This window comes from Filicampus tigris, chromosome 12 (assembly GCF_054856515.1).
Source record: "Filicampus tigris isolate MCC_2025a chromosome 12, RoL_Ftig_1.0, whole genome shotgun sequence".
In the NCBI taxonomy this organism is placed as follows: Eukaryota; Metazoa; Chordata; class Actinopteri; order Syngnathiformes; family Syngnathidae; genus Filicampus; species Filicampus tigris.
Window position 1 is genome coordinate 6,391,028 of NC_141228.1, and position 23,034 is coordinate 6,414,061.

Genomic DNA, 23,034 nt, shown 5'->3' on the forward strand with positions numbered 1-23,034 from the left:
TGAGCACCCTTCCATCATCGTCCCTGCGTCCTTATTTGTAAAAATAAATGTCCTTTGATCCCGTCCGTCCTCGTCCTTTTAAAGTGCTTGCGTCCTTACATTTCATCAGTCCGTCTCACCACGCCCCTCGCCCCCAAATAGTGTCCGTGCATGACGCCGTGGGAGAGATGTGAACGGCAGAGGTTTCATAATTCGGAAACATTATTTAAAGGGGGAGGCAACCCAAACATGTGTTTTTCAAGAACATGTTCTAGCCCACTAGTTGAAACAAGGCATTCTGATGAATATTGCGTTTGTGGAATATGAGTTGATCCACTCGTTTTTAGCCATTTCTGGGGGCGGCCATTTTGTCACTTCTGTCGACTGAAAATGGCATCACAACTACTCAGGGCTCAGATAACCAATCACAGATTAGCTGTTTTCTGAAGCTGAGCCGTGATTGGTCGTTACCTGAGTCCTGAGTAGTTGTGATGTCATTTTCAGTCGACAGAAATGACAAAATGGCCAACCCCTGAGATGGCTAAAAACGGATGGATTTTGCTGCTTAATTCATATTCCACAAATGCAATCCGAATGCCGTGTCTCAATTAGTGGGCCTGCTGGGAACATATTCTTTAAAAAAATAGGTTTGGGTTGATTTCCGTCCGACAGTTCCGTCCCTGGGATGGAATGCCTATCTCTGATAATAGTTAGTGTAGTCTAAAGAACTAGATACACCAATCCGACGTCAGACATTGGTAAGCATGGGGGCCTTGGATTGCGCCATCTAATTGATGTAGCAAACACCGTCGTAACATCGGACCCTGTCAGGAAGTGTCTGGTGGGCGTTTCAGCATGTTGAATCGGCGTCGTAAGTCGTTACATTTAGTCCCTCTGATTGGCTGTTTGCTAGCGAATCAGCACTCGGAGCACGAATGGGAAATGACAAATGTGGATAAACAGTGAGCACTGAGCACACCTTTGCTGCCTTAATCTTCTTACAAGTACAAGAGTGACAGTTGACAATGTAAATATTTCACGATACTGTGTCAGAACGTGAGGGTTTACGTCACGTGGGAGTTCATCGTGAGAGAAAAATATATCAGAATGCATTGTTTATGTTTTTAAAATCCGCCCCTGGCCAATAGCTTTCCGGTTGGCTTTTTCTAACCATGAAGAATAGTGACTACCGCCGCCGATGGTATGGAGGGGTATTACATCTCACGCATGCACAAAAGGTACTTTAATGGTCAGCGTCGCTGTTTGTCGTTACGGTGCAGTTTTCCAGTGCGACGTACCGACAGTCAGCCCGACGCGACGGGGTAAGCATCGGTCACAGTTGGCCAACGTCAGATTGGTCTACCTAGGCCTTGAGATGTAACACTGATACATTGATAAAATAGGGTGTTGCCTGTATTTGACTCCGATTGGTGTCTATTTGAAATTGAAAACACGCCCTTACGTAATGATTGAAATAGACTGATGAGAGTCGAGACATTTTCCTTCAGTATCATTTTCCAAGATGGAATCAAGCTTCCTTAAGGTAGGCAAAACTTTCACATGGGGGTATTAGAAGAAAAACAATTGCCTCATAAATTGTTTTCCGCTTGAGTTTTCTATTTCATATTGCTTAAAACAAATTGGCTAATAGTTGTTGTATTTCATGTGATGTCACCAGGTCACATGGGCTACAAAGCCAAGTGGGTAGCGCAGCTGACTCGTTTGTCAGCTGCTGGGTAAGCAACAGTAAATAAGATGAAAGTTAAATAAGATGATATGAAAAAAGCCAAGTGGCCTTGAAGGAATTGGATTGCTTTGAAGTGTTTGTGAGAAATGTTCATGTCCTCATTATCTGTCTGTGGAATTGTCACACAAGGCAGGGCCTCACCAATTTACCAATATTGTCAATATTGAGTTGAAAAAACCCCCCAAAACAACAACTCTTGGCCATGCAGGCGTACGGGAAATGGACTTGAATATGTAATTTTAATTGTTTTGTGTCCATATTCTTCTGCCTGTTTTGCTGCCATGTGATTTTGAAGGTGGCCCAAAGACTCTGCAAGACCACACAATGACTGAACGGAGCTTGTGCATGATGAAACGTTTGGCCAAGCAGCTAGTTCTGAAGGTAACGCTCACACGCACAGACTAATGTCACATTATCCAGACCAGGTGAAAGGGTCTTGTCAAATATATAATGTCTCTGGAACTCAACACCAGGATTGAATGCATATACATGTATATAAATGAATCCCTACTTTTAGGAGAATTGTTAACATCATCACGATAAGGCATTTCTTTTGACCGCAAGTCTTATGGGTTTTGATGATTACCTGAATGCATTTATAATTGAGGAGGATTTGTTCACTGTTATTGGTACGTCTGACCTGATTTTATTATTGCCATTTATTATTGACATGAAAATGATGAAAGAACATTCATTGTTCCCTACTGCTGTTTTATATGACCTGTCTGAAATTGATTTGACAAAAGTGCCTTTAAATTGGGATTTTGTAATGGGTTTTATTGAAAGAGGAAGTCAACGCAAACATTTTCTTTTCAAGAATATGTTCTATGCAAGCCCACTAGTTGAAACAGGGCATTCTGATAAATATTGCGTTTGTGGAATAAGTGTTAATCCACCTGTTTTTAGCCATCTCTGGGGGCGTCCATTTTGTCCTTTGTCGACTGAAAATGACATCACAACTGCTCAGGTAACGACCAATCACGGATCAGATTCAGAAAATAGGTCCGCCGTGATTGGTCGTTGTGAGCAGTTGTGATGTCATTTTCAGTCGACAGAAGACAAAATGGCCGTCCCCAGAGATGGCTAAAAACAAGTGTATTTTGCTGCTTAAGTTATATTCCACAAACGCAAAATTAATCAGAATGCCGTGTTTCAACGAGTGGGCCTGCTGGGAACATATTCTTGAAAAAAATATGTTTGGGTTGACCTCCAGGCATGGTGTATTTTTCCCCACACTGTATAGTGTTGGCATGAACACTTATTAGTGTTAAACTAAACACTCAACAGTGTCATTATTACTGCACTGTCTGTCAAAGCTACATTTTGTTGTTGTAACAAATTTTTTAGTGTTGAACATTGAACACTTCAGTAAATGTTACTTTAAGACCAGGTAGTGTGGATGCATATACTCTTTGCTGGTGTTAAAATTAACACCCTGGTGTTGAATTAACACCTGCAGTGCATGTTCTCCATGAGGTTGTGTGTTTTTCCCCAGGTAATCCATCTTTTTTTCTCACTTTTCAAAAACATGCAGTGTTAGTTTAATTTTTAAATTGTGTGAATGTGATTGTGTAAGTCAACGCAAACTATTTTATTATCCTGCCTCTTCTCTTAAGTCAGCTGGGATACGGTCCAACTCCCTTGTGGCACAAATGAGGACAAGCATGACAGAAAAAGACTGGATGAAAGATTTAATTTCCTGGCACCTTGTAATGTTTTTAATTGATAACTTACTTTATATTTGTATTTTATTGTAAGAACTGATAGGGATGTTTCCTTTACATTAACACAAAACATACGCAAATTGTAATATTGTAATGTCCTCGTATAGGCACTCACACACACAGCCTGTCTGACTTGAGCCAGCCCTCAAGCTTAACTCTCCCTTTGCTCTCTCATCTGAATTGTTCCTTTGTTTCTTTGCTCTTTCAACTTTGCTGACATCACAACCGCCAATCACCAGGCCCACACCCAGAGATAATACAAAACGGGCTGTGCATTTGGTTCCTGGGCTTTGAGTGGGGCTTTACCCGCTTCATCCGCCACCATTATCATGTCAAAATTGTACCATAAATACTGTACAAAAATGTACTATAATGGCACACAACTATGCTACACTTGGAGCAGTTTCAAAGCAATATACAGTATATCTTATAACATGGCAAAAAAAAATGTAAGAAGGATGAAAGAACACTTCTGTGAGGGGTGGCAGTGAATGCGTTCATGTGTCATTCTTTACCACAGTCACGTTTTCATGAAATAAAATTCACACATATTCAGAACAATGCCCATTACCCTCATAATCAAGCAGGAACAAATCTATGCAAGAAGCAAAGGTAATTTACAAGAGCTGGGGCCCGCAACCTGCATGTGTCTCTTTCATCCATCAGCTGTGGGTCTGTGTGAATTTGAAAAATAAATATTTTATATTAAATCAAGACTCAAATATACATTGACTATTTTATTTCCAAGCATATTTTTTCAGAGTTCAAATTTTTTTGTTACATGCAAAAATAACATTTCGTGTTTCTTGTAGGGCGGCACGGTGAGCGAACCGGTTAGCATGGCCGCCTCGCAGTGCAGAGGTTGTGGGTTCGAATCCGCCACCGGCCCTCCTGTGTGCAGTTTGCATGTTCTACCCGTGCCTGCCTGGGTTTCCTCCCACATTCCAAAACATGCATCGTTGGTTTATTGAACACTGTAAGTCTACCCTAGGTGTGAATGTTTGTTTGTTTATCTGTGTGTGCCTTGTTTCCCTCGCCATTTTGGCTCATTCATTCAAATCGTATCTTAAAGCACAATGTCACAACATTTCTTAATTCTTCACAATGCTTTGCTTTTTACCAGGGGCGGAGCCATTGGTGGGCCTGGGTGTGCTCCGGGCCCACCCAGATTGAGAGACTGCCCACCCAGTGAGATTCATGAAAAAATATATACTTTTACATTTTTAATAAATTATGAAATTATTGGTGTTTTTTAAATCGAATATTAAGAATGGTATCATTGTGGTTGTCTAAGGAAGATCTGAACTTCATATTATTTGGTTCGTCATTTTATTTGAATATACGATGTGTCGGGACAGGAGGATTGTGCGATGTGAGAGAAATATTCAGGCCCCGTTCTGGCTCTGCCCCTGCTTTTTACTATGTTTGTCCCTGCTTGTATTATGAGTGTGTGGGCAAGATTGGTAAATGTGTGCATTTTATTTCATGAAAGCATGACAGTGGATGGTATGATATACAATAACTTCTCTGCCATGCTGTTTAGTTGTGGTGGTGTGAAAGTAATGATTTTGAATGACATTGTAAGAATTGAATGTTCTTTACTTAAGACCGATTCTTTTAAAATGTGCATTCAGATCAATTGCATATTTACTCTTTAAATATCTAGTTAATATAAATAACATGTGGCAGAGTATCAAGGGCTCTAAGAATACTACATCAATGTGAAAATGGCAGAAAGAGTGCCAGAGAGAGTGCTAAGGGGTGACCATGGTCACCCCTGGCCACCACGTAGCTCCTCCCCTGCTTCTCTAGTCGAACTTGGCTTGCTGTGACCAAACAATCAGTGAACAGAAAAAATACTGATGTTATTGACATTTCAAAGTCATAATTGCCCTAATAAGGGAATTAACGCATGTATTGCAAAATGTGGCCGCAGAAAAAAGGAACATCATTAATAAGAGTTATAGCGACAAGAGTTTGAGATGTCCTGGTGACGTTACTATTCACTAATCACTAATCAAATTTACAAATTGCGAAAAGTCAGTTGAATATTTTTATAGCACATAGATGAGCCCTCCTCGTGCTCGGTGTGCTAAACTTGTTTACGTCTTGCCATGTGATCTCTCGGGGACGTCACTGTGACGGCGCCGCGCGTCGCACAGTTTGAACAGTTTGATCAGTTTGAGGAGTTTGAAGTCGAACTGTCCCACCGAGGCGCAGCAATAAAAATGGAAGAGGCGATAAGAGCGACCGTGTCGTCCGGTTGACTGTCTTGAAGGAGAGAGCGGAGAGGAGTTTGGGCGTGCGGGACAAAAGACTGCGTCGACACGAGAGTCTTAGCGGTGAGTCGTTCAAACTTAAAAGACAAACTTAAACGTTGCTCAAGGAACCTATATTGCATTGAAACAGTTCTATTGGTATGTCCATGGCATGTTACTTTGCAGCATACAGACGCTCACATTGAGTTGACTTCAAATTTCTACTGCATTATTCTTAACTTGTTGCATGCTAGTTGTTTGATTAGTTCATTAAATCAATGTCTAATGTCAGCATTGTTTTTAATTGTGTTGCCTGGCGTGCAATGTGGAATGAATTTCCTCCCAACTATTTATCCGTTCCCTCCTCGACTTTTTTTTTTTTTTAATCTCCTTCCTTCCACCTTTTATCTGCTTCCTTTCTTCTTCTGTTAACCCCCCAGACAGACAGACAGACAGACACACACAGGCTTGACGTGGATTATTTCTTTCCTGTATCTCAGGGGAAGAGGGAATGATCGTCTCGAATGTTCATCATTACAATAAACGCTCCAAAGTCCAACACAAGTTGCGGGCAAAACATTTCACTTAGGAACTCATGACCAAACTGTTGCCATCATTTAGTCTTTCTTAACTGCCCAGGAAAAAGAAATTTTTTAACTTTATCAACTGTCATACAAGTGACAATTAAAATAAATGCAAATTCACACTCACATGAACACTCACAATAATTTGATAATAACTGATGAAAGACAATGGAGTAGGGTGAAGGTGCACGTCACGTGTTTGTGTGTGCGCGTGGCGCGCGCGTGTGAATGTGTGTGTGGCGGCTACTGTGCCACAGGTGGGAAAAGTAGGCTTGTAAAAAGTAACGACAATATAATGACAACGACAACACTTTACTAGGGTATTTTCACAAAGCTTCCCAAATGTTCAATATGTGCACCACGTGTGCCATTTTTTATTTTGCCGTCCGCTTTGGATTGTACATTGTATTCTGCAAATCTGCGTCCGGGTTTGTGGAATTTTCTCAAAAATGCACACTTCGCACTCTTGTTTGACTGTGTTCGGGTATACACTATTATGTATTTGCGCTAGGTAATCATACTATCCAGGGGGACTACTTTTTGTTATTATACGATACCACCCAGTGTGTTGCCTTCGCGGAGTGATATTAAAAATTGTATTGTGGCACCTGTTCAGTAAAGAAAGTACAGCAAAATACGAACTGGTGTTTTGACATTTTTATAAAAGTTATGTAAGTGATAAACATAACACACTAAAACACAAAATGCCTTTTCGCTGCTAGTCAATGTCATTCTTTATCTTGAAGAACATTAAGTCAACAAAGTTAATCTCAAATTGAATATGAAAATCTTTTTTTTGCATGTTAAAATTTAAGGCGCTTTTGTGGAGAATTACAAGTTTATATATATATATATATATATATATATATATATATATATATATATATATATAATTTATGTATTTTAGTATGTATATAATCGCTTAAGAAGAAATTCAGCTCATACTCCGCTCAGACTATGAAAGTCAAATTGTTTGGAATGTGCATAGAAGATAGAATTTCCAAAGTTTGGGATCGTTTCACACTTAATAAAAGAAGGGAATGTGCAATGTGCCAATTGCAAAGCACAAGTGGCTTAAGCTAGACAACTGTGTTTGTATGCTAACATAATCATGGTTACCTAATTGAATATACCTACCACTGCTAGCTAACAATGTTTAGTCCTTCCACCAGTGGTCAAGGAAAGACACAGCCATCAGTGCTCTTTCAATCGCTTTGTTGAACAAAAGTAACAAAATAAACACGAGTACATATTCACATACGACCTGTCGTTTGCCACAACCGTCATTGAGTCACTCGATGCACAGTGGCTAACAATATAGCCTCTTAGCAACGCAACACTCTCATTGGCTGACTCCAGGACCTGCCTTTTTTAAAGTCACACACATTCAGTCGCAGTCACAGATAAAGTACTGTAAAACGTACAACTGTGAAACATCACATGCGTATTGTATCGGTATTATGTATTAAGCTTTAAAATATATGAATAATACGATTAATATATGGTTGCTACTTTGAGGATTTTCGTGAGGGTGGTGTGGAACGTAACCCGCGCGCTAAACGAGGGAAGACTGTATTTACTTACTGTAATGCCCTGGCATATGGGAAAGGAGAGCTACTGTTGCAGTGCACATTTCAGCTGTTTGTTGAATGCCGGGAGAACAGCGAAACACCACGAACTCGCTTATGCGGGAGCTGCTGTCGGCCACAGCTCACCCCCTGACGCTCACGCACGGGTTTGCCGACACAAGCTCCGCCTCTTAAAGGCCTATGTGTGTATCCATCACACAGATGCTACCTTAAAGACAGTCTTTTCTATACATCTATGTTTGAATTTTTTTTGTATTCAAATATATTTACAATGTTTTTAAAAATGCCTTTTAATAAGTTTAATGTGTTATAATAAGATCAAGTGTGTTTGAAGTGTGTGGAATGGGTAAACTATGTAACATATCCCCCGTTATAAAAGGGACTGTCTATTTTAGAGCTTGTACTAAAATTAGAGTTTTCATTGAATAAGACGGTTACAACGAGCTGTTATGTTGTGGTAATGTTTTGAAGAAAATGCTTGAGCACTTTTCAGATAAGCATGCAAGTGAAGCTGTGACAGACCCTGAAGGCTTCACAAGACCTAAGTAGGGCCTTATCGCCACACACTTCTACAACCCATGGCAAAAATATGGACTCACCAGTCTCAGAGGATGTTCATTCAGTTCTTTACATTTGTGGAACAAAAGCCGATCACAGACATATAACACAAACCTAAAGTCATTTCAAATGGCAATTTTCCGGCTTTCAGTAACACTTAACAGATATCAAGAAAAACAAATCTGGTAGTCAGTAACAGCTACATTTTTAGACCAAGCAGAGTGAAAAAAAAAAAATCATGGAATTACTCAATTCTGAGAGAAAAAAAAAATGGAGTCACACTGTAAATATCCATCCCTAAAACTAGCATAGATCTGCTCGTTGGTCTGCAATCAAACATGAGGGATCACATTTGGAGAGCTGTTGCTCCAAGTGTACTGACATGTATCATGGCTCCAACACGAGAGATGTCAAATGAAACAAAGGAGAGGATTATCCAACTTCCTAAAGAAGGTAAATCATCACGCAATGTTGCAAAAGATGTTGCTTGCTCACAGTCAGCTGTCCAAAATCTGGACAAACAACGTGGGAAAGATGTTATAGGCCAGCAAACTGGTGAACCAAGAAACACATCAAAGCGTTAAGACAGAAAACTAAAGCAATATGTCTTGAAAACAGAAAACACACAGCAAAACAAACGAGGAACCAACGGGAGGAAGCTGAAGTCAACGTCTGTGACCAAACTGTAAGAAACCGCCTCGAGGAAATGTGATTTGCGTACGGAAAAGATCAACGAAAGCCATCATTAACAACTACAGTAAACAGAAAAAAAAACAAGGTTACAATGGGCTAAGGAAAAGCAATCGTGGATTGTTGATGACTGGATGAAAGTCACATTCAGTGATGAATGGCGAATCTGCATTGGGCAAGGTGATGATGCTGCAACTTTTGTTCCAATGAGATTTATGAAGACGACTGCCTGAAGAAAACAGGCAAATTTCCACTCGGGAAATGGCCGTCATCACATCTTCTACATGAACAAATTTACGTTGGCATTTTGGGAACTTTTCTGATCCCATCAATTGAACGGACGCTTGGGGTGATGATAATGATTGTAGCCATAGATCCAAAACTGAAAACATTTCATGATTCTATCATTTTTTTCTTCAGAATTGAGCTATTTAATATTTTCCCCTCTGCTTATTCTAAACAAATAACTGTTACCGACTGCCCCTTTTTTTTCTTGATTTATTTGAGTGTTTCTTAAAGCCAGAAAATTGCCATTTGAAATGACTTTTAGTTTTGTGTCACGTCTATGATCGACATTTTTTCTACAAATTTAACCAACCGAATGAACATTCCATAATTTTTGTCAGGACTTGTGCAACAATTGTTTTCTATGTGTGCCCAATAGGTGGCATGCTGCTGCTGCAATACTCTTGACTACTTTTGATTTGTTAACATTTACAGGCAAGCCAAACCTACTTTTTTTTCTGGACCTGATTAGTAAGCTGAACAAAATACACGAGCCTTTTTTTTTTTATTACCAATTATTAATAGAATTGTAGACTTGTTGGTCACCGTGACAGGTGACAGTCGTAAATGTCAGTATCCTTTTTCATGCGTCTTTTTTCCCTGTGTAATTACTAGCTTAAAATGGCATCAGTCTTATGACATCCCGGCAGGAAAATGTCACTTGTCACAGATATTGTATTTGCACTGCTTTCTCTTTTGAAGTTTGACAAGCTAACACGCAGAATAGAAGTTTAAGATTGTTTGGTTTGCATATAAAGAGTTGCTTAGTAGCAGCTCAAACATTTGTAAAAGGGATTTTTGTAGTTTTCATAGCCTGCTCAGGAAGTATATTAGCATCTTATTTTGTTTTCCTACGGAGGAATTGAAACATATTACTATGACATATTGTTATATTAAAGTAAGTATGACAATATGAAGTTGGAACATAGAGCTGGGTGATGCAGATGAAAAATATATCACAATGTAAGTAGTTCATATCGGCCGATATTGAAAAATACTTTTTTAAATGGGAAGTCAACCCTAACATATTTTTCTCCAGAATATATTCTATGCAGGCCCACTAAGTTAAAATACGGCATTCTGATTAATATTACGTTTGTGGAATATAAGTTATGCAGCAAAATGCACCCACTTAAAGCCATCTCCGGGGGCGGCCATTTTGTCAATTCTGTCGACTGAAGATGACATCTAAGTTGCTCAGGGCTAAGATAACGACCAATCACGGCTCACCTTTTTTCTGAAGCTGAGCCATGATTGGTCATTATCTGAGCCCTGAGCAACTTGGATGTCATCGTCAGTTGACAGAAGTGACAAAATGGCCGCCTCCTGAGCTAGCTAAAAACGGGTGTATTTCTCAGTGGGCCTGCAATGGCTGCCGCTTGAGATGGGTAAAAGCAGTTTAATCCCACAAATGCAATATTAATCAGTAGGGATGTAACGATTCACTCAAGCCTAGATTCGATTCGATTTTTACGATTTTCAGTTCCCGATTTTCGATTCGATTCGATTTTTTAAAAATTGCGACCATGTTTGTCTCCGTCCACGAGTGTGGTTCTGCAGCCATCAACCTAACTTATAAGAGCAAAACATTTATGCATAATAAATATGATTATCTTTATTGTAATACAGATTCATTCATTGCTTGTGTTTGTGAAAAAACGCATGAGAAGAGGACCTTGAAAAAATAATCGGATATTAAATCACAATATTGAGGAATAAAGAAAATCGTAATTAGATTTTTCTTTCTGAATCATATAGTCCTACCTTGTACCATATCATTGAATCTTTCTGTCATTTGTGGCTAAAACGTCCTTCCTCTTAATCTGGAAAACTACTGTTTTTATGATTTGTCTTGTGCGAAAGTCACGTTTGCCCCTTCGCAAATTTATAGCTTGATGACTAAACTCTTGAACGTTGCTCAGACTCTTATCAGCTTATGTTTGAACCAGTGTTATCTGCTTTGCGTCATTGTGACGATACTGTCATAAGTCTTCTTGTTTTCACTTAAAGATGGTTGACTGAAGAATTGCATACAAAGACATCTTCCTTGTTGGCTAATCGTAACAGACTCTTGTCCAGGACTGGGTTTAGCTACTACTATTTTTCACTCACTACTGTCTGACATCAGTGCGAGCCTGTTGTTATCGAAATACAGTCCTACCTCAATTTACAGTGACTCAATTTACAAGTTTTTTTTCAAGATACGAGCTCTTGTGTCAGGTTTTTGTGGAGGAGGACCCAAACGCAGGAGGCAAAATGGTGTGCAATATAAAGTATTTGATTTAAAACAAGATGCTGGGATAATACCAAACCAACAAAAATGTTGAAGTCCAAAAAAAACAACAAGGACCAAAAACAAACTAAACAAACATTATAACTAGGACTGGACGGGACTTGACTTTGACAAGACAAGATAAACCAACAAGGACTGAAAGAAAGAAAACTAAATACAGAGAAGTTGACGATACAATGAGGAACACCTGGACAAGACACAGAGGGCAGGAGGGAGCTGATTGGTTAGCTCACAGGTGGATACAATAATCATGACGAAACAGACACAGAAACAAAACATGAAACTAACAAAACCAAAAACCAAACTCAAAACACAGACCATAACATCCATCCATCCATTATCGATACCGCTTCTCCTCACAAGGGTTGCGGGCGTGCTGGAGCCTATCCCAGCTGTCTTCGGGCGGGGGACACAAAGACAAATATCCACACTCACAATCACACCTAGGGGCAATTTAGGGAGTCACGCATGTTTTTGGAATGTGGGAGGAAACCGGAGTACCCGGAGAAAACCCACGCAGGCACGGGGAGAACATGCAAACTCCACACAGGGAGGCCGGGGCCGGGATCGGACCCACGACCTCTGAACTGTGAGGCGGACGTGCTAACCGGTCGACCACCGTGCCGCCCAGACCATAACATGTTGTGAGCAAGAATAATTAACAGGAAAGCAGAGTGAAGAATCAGTCAAAAAAGATGCGAGGTGCTTGCCTCAAAGTGTTTATTGCCACTATTATTGCCACTACCAGTCAAAGTTTTCTCAAAAAACAAAGCTTCCCTTGAAGCTGCGCACATGAGCAATTGCGCATTGCTGTAACCCTTTCAGCGCACAGCAAATGTGGGCAAACAAAAAAAATCTTTACATGAACTGTATTTAAATTTTGTGTTTTAATATTGGAATGGAAAATTAGAGTGAACATTAGGGATATAATGATTCACTCAAGGCCCGATTCGATTTGATTTTCGACTTTCAGTTCCTGATTCTCGATTCGATTTTTAAAATAGTGTGGTTCTGCAGCCATCCACAAACGCAATACGCAATGATGTTTGGCGCAAAAGCATAATTTGATCTACATATTCAAAATGTGCACTGCATCTGGAATGAAAAAACGTTTTAAGACATCATTTTCTAGATGAATTTAATCAACTCGATTTTTTCGGATGAATTGAATCGAGTAATCGATTAATCGGAGCGAATTGATTTAGAATCGATGTTCGATTAATCGTTACATCCCTAGGGAACATTGATTGAGGGCCCTATTTTCGATGTGCATCAAGTCAAGTCAAATTTCTTTATCTAGCCATAATAGTCTATGTATTCAAGCACTAAAACTCAACTGCTCAAATCTATCATTAGAGCCTCATGCCGATTCATCCCTGCACGTCGAGCACTTTTTTCTTGTACACTATCTATTCTTTTTGTCAAGTACAAAATGACGTTGTAAATATCATGTAAAGTGTAAGCCTCTTGCATTTTCATTCTCCTACATTCACACCTTTGATGCCTTGCATGTCTGCATGCATTGAAGACACAAATAAGCATTACCCTTATCTCTCTCACATCTTTTATTATTGTTTTATAATTGTTTTATTTATTTTCACAAGTCTTGGGACTTACTCGGCCTACCTGACAACTCAGATTTTTTTTTTTTTGTCATATTATATGGGAACTTGTGTTGGTTTTACAAAAACAAGTCATTTGATCTTTTGTATCCTTACATTTAGAGGAAAGTAAAATATCTTGAATCTTTGAGAATTATTTTTTTAATATAACTTGAAAGGATAAAGGAAAAATAAATTGGTTAGAAAGTAAAATACGAATTTATCAAAACTTGTAAATGATTTCTCAATGTTGTTTTTCTTTTGTCTTTGTCTCAGGTGCTGCTCTGCTGCAACAACTAACACACATCAATGTCTTGGCTTGAGGTAAGCAAGACACACACGCACACACACACGCGGTGGGTAACAACAGTAATATAGTTAATTTTTATGAAAATAATCCGTTAAACTGACAAAATGGATTACTGTCTAATTACCCCAGTGTTGCGTTTGTGGTCCAAAGGAAATGGAAATGCTCGGTCAGAGAACCCGTTCCTTTTCAATGCAGTACAGTTTACTTCATGCTTTTAAAGAAAAAATGTTTCACCCTTTTCAGTCATTACTTTCAGTAAAAACTCAGAATGTTTAAATTCCATAAACTCAGAAATAAAAAATAAAAAAACACAGGCAAGTTACAGTCACATAAGGAATGTAAATGTTAACTCATTCAATGCCAATCCGTATTAATACGTTTTTTTTTTGGTTTTGTTTTTTTTGTAATAGAGGACTTGGCGCAGCTTCAGAATAAGTTTGAAGGCTTTGGGGATGATTTTAGTATGATAAATCACCACTAGATGGCAAAAGTGGCCAGATTTTCACAATGGTCAGGTCCTCCCATGAGGACGGCCCTCTCTCTATATGCAGCGCTTTAGTGTGTGTGTGTGTGTGTATGCTCTACTGCGACGCCATGTGACGAGGTGGCACTCTCGCTCGATAACAGAGCTTTTTCAATCCAAGAAAGGTGTTATAGTTCCCCATAGTCATCCTTGTTTGAAAGGAAAGGGATGATGTAACGTGCACGCGATCGCGGCGACCGCCGTACGTGTGGAGAATTGAATTGAATTCCCCAAAAACGTGATCGAGTGTCAATGTCAATGTTGGAAGTGACCGCCCCTTTTAGAGGCATCAACGTGCACAGTGCAGTGTTTATCTTGCAATCAACTGTTATTTTTGCAATCAAAGCGCCATTTTTTTATGTTCTTTATGATGTAATGACGCATTGTTTAGACATTTGCGATACCTCAAATGCAAAAAAAAAAAAAAAAAAAAAACAGCATCAAAGGGAAAGTTCTGCTTGAAATGCGACCAAAACCTTTTTCTCAGAAACTTTCTTGGAAACGAGTATTTTCAACTGCTGTTTACTAAAGAATGCTAAAGGGTAGAAACATACTTTTTTTCCAGATGAAAGAAGAGGATCAACGCTTTCTTTTTTGGAGGTTCCATGTTTATATAGCTACAGAAGTCAATTTTCTGTTTTTTTCCAGATGAAAGAAGAGGATCAACGCTTTCTTTTTTGGAGGTTCCATGTTTATATAGCTACAGAAGTCAATTTTCTGTTTTTTTCCAGATGAAAGAAGAGGATCAACGCTTTCTTTTTTGGAGGTTCCATGTTTATATAGCTACAGAAGTCAATTTTCTGTTTTTTTCCAGATGAAAGAAGAGGATCAACGCTTTCTTTTTTGGAGGTTCCATGTTTATATAGCTACAGAAGTCAATTTTCTGTTTTTTTCCAGATGAAAGAAGAGGATCAACGCTTTCTTTTTTGGAGGTTCCATGTTTATATAGCTACAGAAGTCAATTTTCTGTAGGCCGTCAAAAATGAGTCAAAATGGTCAAAAATGGCTGGCACCGGCCAGTGCAATTTTTAACATAAGCTGGCAGTGAATGAGTTAATATTAAAGTAAACCCGGCTGTTTCCCAGTATATTCAAGTCATTATAGTCTCTACTTTCCCATTTTGTGATTAAACTGCAAAAAAAAATCGATTCTGTGCGACTATTCCGTTAGTTGAAGTCCTACTTTTCTCATAATTTAAACATCAACACCATCAGTATTTTCCCAGAAAATATGCTGTTTCTGTCTCCTGCATGGTAATTCACGTTGCACTAATACCGAGAGCAAAATGTAGAGGAAGAGTGGGAAGTTCGGGGGAATGTCGAAAAAGCCTCTATTCTTGGAATGACGCGAATGGCTGTCCTCGCACTTTGTGGCGTGATTATGCATCCAGTGGAGGTGAACGTTCTCCAGCTCTGCTTCTGGCTGCGGCCGCCCGCTGGGACGCTTGCTCGCAAACATCAGACTCGCAGCGGGAAGGTCATCATGCTCGCTCTTAACGCCATCATGATCAATTAATATTCACTTTCTCAATTAGGGAAATAGCAGCAGCTTTGATTGCTCCTGATGCGTTTTTAGAACAACAGGACGTCTCGTCCTGATGAAACGCTCTCATCTCTGATTACACGATGCTGCCACACACTGGGATGGCGAGTGGGTCTGTGTGTGTGCACATGCGTCTTTTTGGTCGTTTTTTTAAAGCCGTTTTTTTTAGTATTTGATTTTGGGGAAAATGCTTCATTTTTGTTGAATATTTGTTATATTTAGTATTAGTTTGAGTTTTTTCTTTCTAAATATATGGAGTATTTGGTCGACTGCAAGATTATAAGAAAAAAGGTCACTAAGTATTGTGCAATAAAGTAAACTACCGTACAATTCTCAAGCGACTGTTTGATCCTCCTTCTCCTGTACAGACGTGCAGCAATCCCAAAATAATTACATTTCAACGGAACCCTGAATGCTTAAAAATAATATTAACTGACAATAGTTCGCTATAGTTATAGTTTTATAAATGTAAGGTGTAGTTTCAGTTAGTTTTCAATTTTTTTAAAAAGCATTTTTATTTTACTTGTTTACTAAAAATGTTTCTTCAATTTTAGTTTTCGTCATTTCGTTAGTTTTCGTTAACGATAACAACCTTGGTTTACACTTTGCTCTGTGTGCTGGGGCACGGTAAGATGGACCATACAAGGAAAGGGCCTTTCTCAAACTGTTTATGCAAAATTGGACACAAAGAATTGTCCAAGATGAGACAAGGAGACCAGACATCTTTAACATCTTTCCGTGAATTTTAAAATGTGAGCAACTCCACAAATGAAGGAAAAAATCTGCACGTTTCTTCTTACTGCTCTTATGCTGGGTGGTTTACTTAAGGCGACCGACACAGCACATTCACAGACACAACAAAATCTCCACTTGACAACTGTGAGTCTCAGCCCCCAAACCAGGATTCTGGCGTGGTACGAAGGCTTTGTTCCGAAAGTGACTTGTGAGCAGCAGCATGTGGCCAGCTTCAGGTCGCTTCATAATTTGCTATTGTTCTGTTTTAGTCTGTGGCTGGCGGGGGATATTGAACAGGTTAACGTTTGCTATTGTCCGCTCAACACTTTTCCGAGCAGATCGCAGATGGAAACATCACATTTTAATACACATTATACCACAGGATAATCCTTCAGGACAATCCGATAATTTGGCCTTTGCAGATTTTGATTGAAATGCTTAAAGCGGAAGTCAACCCAAACATTTTTTTTTTCTAGAATATGTTCCCAGCAGGCCCACTAGTTGAAACATTTTGCCTTTGTGGAATAAGTGTTAATCACAGCATTGCAGAAACAGTGGAGTTATTTTCCCATAATTCACAAGGTTAAACTCATTCATGTTTGCTTTTTCTTTGGCTGTTGTGGCTTTTTTTTTTTTCTGCTAAACGTATTCTAAAAGAAGGACCATGATCAACAAGGTTTGTTCAGCAAAGAGGAAGGTGAGAACAAAATATACACCAGATGATGCGTGAATTAAAGGTGAAGTCAACGCAATCGTTTTTTTTTCAAGAATATGTTCTATGCAAACCCACCAGTTGAAATATAAATATTGCGTTTGTGGAATATGAGTTAAGCAGCAAAATGCACCTGTTTTTAGCCATCTCAGGGGGCAGCCATCTGGTCACAGACGATTTTAACGGAAGTGGTCAGCATCCTGAGGAGATTTTTAAGTCAAAAATATTTTTTTCTGGCAATATGACTTAGGAAATCAACCCAAACACATTTTTTTCAAGAATATGTTCTATGCGCGCCCACTAGTTGAAACAACTCATTCTAATAAATATTGCATTTGTGGAATAAGTGTTAATCCACTCGTTTTAGCCATCTCTGGGGGGCGGCCATTTTGTCTTTCGTTGACTGAAAATGACATCCAATCACGGCTCAGATTCAGAAAACAGGTCAGCCGAGATTGGTCGTTGTGAGCAGTTGTGATGTCACTTTCAGTCAACGGAAGTGACAAAAACGGGCTAAAAAGAGGGCTAAAACGGGTGCATTTTGCAGCATAATTTATATTCCACAAACGCAAAATTAGTCAGAATGCCATGTTTCAACTAGTGAGCCTGCTGGGAACATATTGTTGATAAAAATATGTTTGGGTTGACTTCCGCTTTAAATGTATATTTTATATGATACTTGACTCTATACTGTTATTCAGATGTGCTAAGCAATAACGCTAACAGCATGACAACTTTGAAGGGAAGGTGTGAGAGCTTTCAAATCGCCCTGTTAGCACACTTAACATACACGCAGTGTGTTGCCTCTGTTTCATATCTATCACTAACTTCTTTTCATTTTTATCCAAGATGTCTAAATTCAAACTGCACTCTGAGTGGTAGGCTGGCTGTAGTTACCGATATGTAGTTGGTGAACCCTGTTAAAGACAACAGGCAGATTATGAATGCCAAATGTGTTCGGGAAACAGTCGGTGGCACCTTCATTTGTTTACCGAATGAGAGCACAAAAGGCTGGCATATAAAAGGCAATTTGTGAAAGCAAATTATGCTGATTGGTGGCTGGTGTCGAGAGCCGTATTCTAAAGATCTCTCCAGTGACACAAGTGACTGCATTTGAGTGTGCGCCGCATTCAAACAACAGCTTGAATTAAATAAGAGAGCGTGATTCTTTCCAGTGAAGATGCAGCCCCCAGACTTCTTACCTTCAGTTGTATTGATCGGAACATGTTACGTGGCTCACTTATATGCGACAATAAGCACTTTATCATCGCTGCCCATTGAAAAGCATATACGGTGGCACCTCTTCAGTTGAACACAATCCAATTTGATGGCACACATTTGATTCCATCATGAAACCTTCATTTTTAAACCTTTATTACAGAAGTTAACCGGTGTTAAACTTAAAATAAAGCAGAACCACTCGTCATTTGAAGACACTTGTGAAGACACAGACGCACATTGATAGGAAATGCGATATACACTGCAAGCAGCAAAATGCATGTTTTTAGCCATCTCTGGAGGCGGCCATTTTGTCTTCTGTCGACTGAAAATGACATCACAACTGCTCACAAGGACCAATCACGGCTGACCTGTTTTCTGAATCTGAGCCGTGATTGGTCGTTGAAGGAAGACAAAATGGCCGCGCGCAGAGATGGCTAAAAACGAGTGGGTTAACACTTATTCCACAAACGCAATATTTATCAGAATGCCGTGTTTCAACTAGTGGGCCTGCTGGGAACGTATTCTTGAAAAAAATGTGTATGGGTCGACTCCCGCTTTAAAGAAAAAAATACATATACATCTATATCTATCTATCTATCTATCTATCTATCTATCTATCTATCTATCTATCTATCTATCTATCTATCTATCTATCTATCTATCTATCTATCTATCTATCTATCCATCCATCCATCCATCCATCCATCCATCCATCCATTTTTGGAGTCTAAAAAAATATATATAATTTTTCTCCCCATGTATTTCAATGGCTGTGAATAATATGTAAACTATTCGTGGGGTGGCCCGGTGGGGTTGCTAAAATGGTGCCTCGGCTCAGGCATGAATCTCCTTTCCCTGTTGTATCCAAACTAGGACTGAACAATGATTTGCATTTGCAATATAATCGTGAATTGAGAAAGTGAAAGAAAGATAAGATTGTATTTGCTGTCGCTTGATATGACATTTTAGGTCGACAAGTGGCCGCCCCCTCAGATGGACAAAAATGGGTGGATTTTGCTGCTTAAAGTGAAGTCAACCCAAACGTATTTTTTTCAAGAATATGTTCTATGCAAGCCCACTAGTTGAAACAAGGCATTCTGATAAATATTGCGTTTGTGGAATAAGAGTTAATCCACTCGTTTTTAGCCATCTCTGGGGGCGGCCATTTTGTCACTTCTGTTCACTGAAAATGACATCACAACTGCTCAGGGCTCAGGTCACGACAAATCACGGCTCAGCTTTAAAAAACAGGCGAGCTGTGATTGGTCGTTCCCTGAGCCCTGGGTAGTTGTGATCTCATTTTCAGTCGACAGAAATGACAAAATGGCCGCCCCCTGAGATGGCTAGACAGGGTGGATTTTGCTGCTTAACTCATACTCCACCAACTCAATATTAATCAGAATGCTGTGTTTCAACTAGTGGGCCTGATGGGAATATATTCTTGAAAAAAATGTGTTTGGGTTGATTTCCACTTTAAAAGCATGTTCCCCTGGGTCAACTTTTATTGAACAGCCATTCTTCTTCAAACATACTCATTGATTGCACCTCTTAGTTCATGATCTAAGTGCAAAAAGTGAGGCTGGGCTTGAAGTCGTTGCGTGAAATACATAAAGTCACTTGGGTAAAGCGAATGAGTCATCCACCCGCATCGACACAGCAGCAGCCTCTTGATTAATACAGAAGTGTGGCGAATAAGAGCGCAATCGTCTTATTGTTTTTTCTGATGCAGAGGCCTGCTGAGCATCTTCTGCCCCATCTGATTACACGCTGGCCTAACTGCTTCCATCTCATTCACACCTCTAGTTTGGCGCGTGGCGGGACACCAGCCAGGTGATAACGCCACCAGCTGCTTTCTTCCTGCTGTTACTTGGCTGGAAGACAACGTGCCATTCAACTAATAAAAAAAAACAACAAACATGTAGAAGGCCCTTTGGATAATGTACGTTATTCTGCGTTCAAAGTTCATACTTCCAAAATGGCGGCCGTCTCAAAATGGCATCCCATTTCTAAGGCGTTAAAAAGGCGAACAAAGAAGGCTCAACAAATATGCGCCATGTGTATACTTTTCCTAGTTCCTTCAAATGAATTAATGTTGACAAGAAAATTTCTTATATAATTGCTTTAAAGAGCAGGGTCTCACCAAAGAGCATATTGATTTTTGGGGTGTCAGTTTGCTTTGCTGCCTCTGTGTCATCGTGACACTTTGAAAATAGGGTACTTGGCTGTACCGTTCACACAAACAGAATGGATTTGCCATGTTGTCATTTGTCAAGAAGACAATGCTACTCTCTTCAAGCTGTCATTCACCTCTGCCATCAACAAAAAGAGGTGGAAGTGCGGTTGTTCAGTGATAATAACTCCTCTGCAATACATACAAACTAATATGGTAATTATTATTATTATTATTATTATGATTTATTTATTTATTTATTTTAGCTCACGTGTTCGACATTCATGTTGTGCAATTCAGTGTGGGGACAAATACCCCATGCCTCACTACCTTAAAAAACAACAAATGCCAAAATTTAAATTCCAAACACTTTTTCTTTTGTTACTTTGTCAATCCATTTCAGACAGCTCATACAAAACAGCAGCTGAGAACACTCGATGTTCTTCATTCATCATTTCATGTCAAAACTGCCCCTCATGCCAATAAAAAAATCTGGTCAGACAACAATATCAGTGAACAGATCCTCAATTCTTAATGCATTCATGTCACCTATAGTAATAACATTTGTGGTCGAATTAAATGCATTATCGTCATAAATATATTAATAGTCAAATGCGTGTGTAATATGTATATTCAAACTAAAATAATCAAGGAATGACACAAACATGGCTTAACTCTTTAATTTGAAGTCCCGCATCCAGCTGGTACATGGCCATTTTCAAACATCACCATGTTTGATCCTTGCACCTCGATTCACGTTGAAGACAATTGAGAAGCTCCTTCAGGTGGCGGTGTGAGGACAACTAATGAGTTGCTTTGTTTTGAGGAGCGCGGAGCTAAGAATTCTGCAATTAAGAGTCTTCATCAGTGCTGCATCACTTGAGCTAGGGCGGCGGGGACGAAGCCTTGCTCAAGGGCACCTTGACATTAGCCAGCAATCACACTAGCATCTCTCCAACTCCAATTTGCCATTTTTCACCATTGTGTTTATTTTCCATTTCTGTAGTCTATGCGTCACGCTGCTCATTTAATCTTTCTTGAGCGAGGATGAAACGCGAAGAACACGACACATAGCCACAGTAGAAAGTTCATCCATCTATTTTTAATACAGCTTATCCCATAGAGCAGTGTTTTTCAAACTCTGTGCCAGTGTGCCGCGAGATATTGTCAGGTGTGCCGTGGCAAATTATCTAATTTGTGCGGTCTAGCACCTGGCAACGTAATCATGTCTTTACAACATTGTGGTACTCTTCCATACCAGCAGGTGGCAGCAGCGGCAGCAGGTAGCTATATGTCTTTGTTTAGAGACAAGTGAATTAGTGACGCATGTTTATCCAAACAGGCCCATGTTTCACACTGAGCAATATCAATTGGAAATAAATGTGCCTTGACTCAAAAAAGTTTGAAAAAGACTGCCATTGAGGGTTGCAGGGTGCTGGAGCCTACCCCAACTGACTTTCGGCGAAAGGCAGACTACCCTGCACTGGGCACCAGTCAGTTGCAAAGTTAATGTTCAAACAGTACACTGTGTTTTTTTTTCTTGTAAGCAAGTGTGAAAATGGCAAAATTGTGAGTCAGTTACAAAAATAGCAAGGAGAATACGCCGCTAAGTAATCCTTGAGTTACAAGTAGCTAGCTAGCTAATTCAACAGCTTGCTAGGTACCAGATGCTAATTGCTACTTCATCGGAATCACACAGGCTTACAAAGTGAGTGTTGACAGACTTGGTTTTTCACTAGTTGTACTATTAATGGAAGTATTTGCATTAGTGTTTGTTGGTGAAGCCGAATATCTTTAGATAAATTACCTTTAACTAACAAATGACGCTTGCTTGTAAAACTGTTGTGTAAAAAAACATATCACACTCGATGTTGTGATTGCTGTGTATATCATGGCTGTGATTCGGTCATAGGCACAAGGCCGCATCACTTCCTCTGGTGTGATTTTGCTCGATAAATTGTTAATAAGTATCCATGTATTGTTGATAGCGCTATGATTAATATGTGTAAAAACTATTGTGTAAAAACACCATCATGCACCCTGTAAGCATTAATTATGTAGTGGAACAAAAATGATAATGAGCCCTCCTAAGATGTTTTATTTATAACAACATATTATGGAAATTCTTGGTACATGTCCAAAAAGTCCTCTGTATTGATTTTTTTAGGCTGATAAAAGACCAAATTATCTTGAGGCAAATGCTCATCAGTTAAAGTGGTTGTTTTTGTTGGTAATATATACACTCTCCCTTGCTGTTAGGAAAGTAATAAAATCGCAGTGTCATTTCAAAGCTGTGAGCAGGTCTGAAGTTTTATTGACCTTCACCCACCACTGGCAGATCCCCTGTTTACACGTTGAGAATGTGGTTTCATGAAGGGTCATTTTAAAGAGACAAAGAGTCCAATTATAGGGTAGACAAACAGCAATTTAATCTCACTGCTGTTTGACTAAACTGTTATATTTTGTTAGTGGGCAGTTTGTTGATTGTATGGATATCACCCTTGAAGCCATAT

The 23,034-nt window shown here is 39.4% G+C and overlaps 1 protein-coding gene across 7 annotated transcripts in view; it reads left to right on the forward strand.

Annotated features, from left to right (window-relative positions):
- The first annotated feature begins 1,243 nt into the window (after positions 1-1,243).
- LOC147138183 (3',5'-cyclic-AMP phosphodiesterase 4C-like) overlaps positions 1,244-23,034 on the forward strand; it is a 102,265-nt gene continuing 80,474 nt past the window's right edge. The window contains exons 1-4 of one of the 7 annotated variants that reach the window (XM_086046472.1): positions 1,287-1,301; positions 2,022-2,107; positions 4,263-4,426; positions 13,585-13,632. In XM_086046472.1, the coding sequence (XP_085902598.1) occupies positions 13,618-13,632 (15 nt within the window). In that variant the 5' untranslated portion in view covers positions 1,287-1,301; positions 2,022-2,107; positions 4,263-4,426; positions 13,585-13,617. The other 6 variants (XM_086046471.1, XM_086046474.1, XM_086046470.1 and 3 more) reach the window with 6 other exon arrangements.